This window comes from Cebus imitator, unplaced genomic scaffold (assembly GCF_001604975.1).
Source record: "Cebus imitator isolate Cc_AM_T3 unplaced genomic scaffold, Cebus_imitator-1.0 Scaffold261, whole genome shotgun sequence".
NCBI lineage: Eukaryota > Metazoa > Chordata > Mammalia > Primates > Cebidae > Cebus > Cebus imitator.
Window position 1 is genome coordinate 6,127,615 of NW_016107576.1, and position 679 is coordinate 6,128,293.

The following is a 679-nucleotide window of genomic DNA, read 5'->3' on the forward strand; positions in this document are numbered from 1 at the left end:
GTGGGTCAGAGAGTTCCACCCAAAGGCGCGCCTCTGTAGACACCTGCCATCCCATGGACCTTTGGGGAGTCCCCTTCCATTTCAACCTGGCTGGACTGCAGCAGTAGCTCCTTCATTTGATGCCTCTTTATGTACAATGTATGTATCATGTATGATCACAGATGCAATGTATAATGCGATCCACATGTATCATGTATGATCACAGACGCAACGGATTCATCACAGAGCATTCAGAAAACATGAAAAAGCATCTTTAAATTGAAGTCAACCAGTGTTAACCCTGGTGTGTTTCCCGTCAGTCTGTTCCTCTCTATGGGAGCCATACACAATTAAGATCTCCTAGAAGGGGAAATTCCTGTCCCCTGACTTCTTCACTCAGTAGACTTCCCATATTGCTCAACAGCCTCAAGCCAGGGCTTCCCTGGCTGGAGGTGCTCTACAGCCGGAACTGGCTTAGCCATCTCGTCACTGAAAGGTGGGCACTGAGGGAGTTTCAGTTTTCAGCTGTCATAGACAACTGCCTTAGACGGCAAAGCATTCACAGGTCGATCGTTCCCTTCGCTTTGAACTTCTTTGCAGACCGTTCACTTGACCGAAGCTGGAATTTGCTCCCGTAAATGTAGGAAATAAAGCCATCGATTTCCACAGTGAACACAGAGTTTAACTTGGGGATAACTGA

General features: G+C 47.3%; 1 protein-coding gene across 1 annotated transcript in view; it reads right to left on the minus strand.

Moving 5' to 3' along the window:
- Positions 1 to 235: 235 nt before the first annotated feature.
- The window catches only part of POP4 (POP4 homolog, ribonuclease P/MRP subunit), a 10,199-nt gene continuing 9,755 nt past the window's right edge, over positions 236 to 679 (minus strand). Inside the window, exon 7 of the mRNA XM_017499898.2 lies at positions 236 to 675. Coding sequence (XP_017355387.1) covers positions 539 to 675 — 137 coding nt within the window. The 3' untranslated portion in view covers positions 236 to 538. The remainder of the gene's footprint in view (positions 676 to 679) is intronic.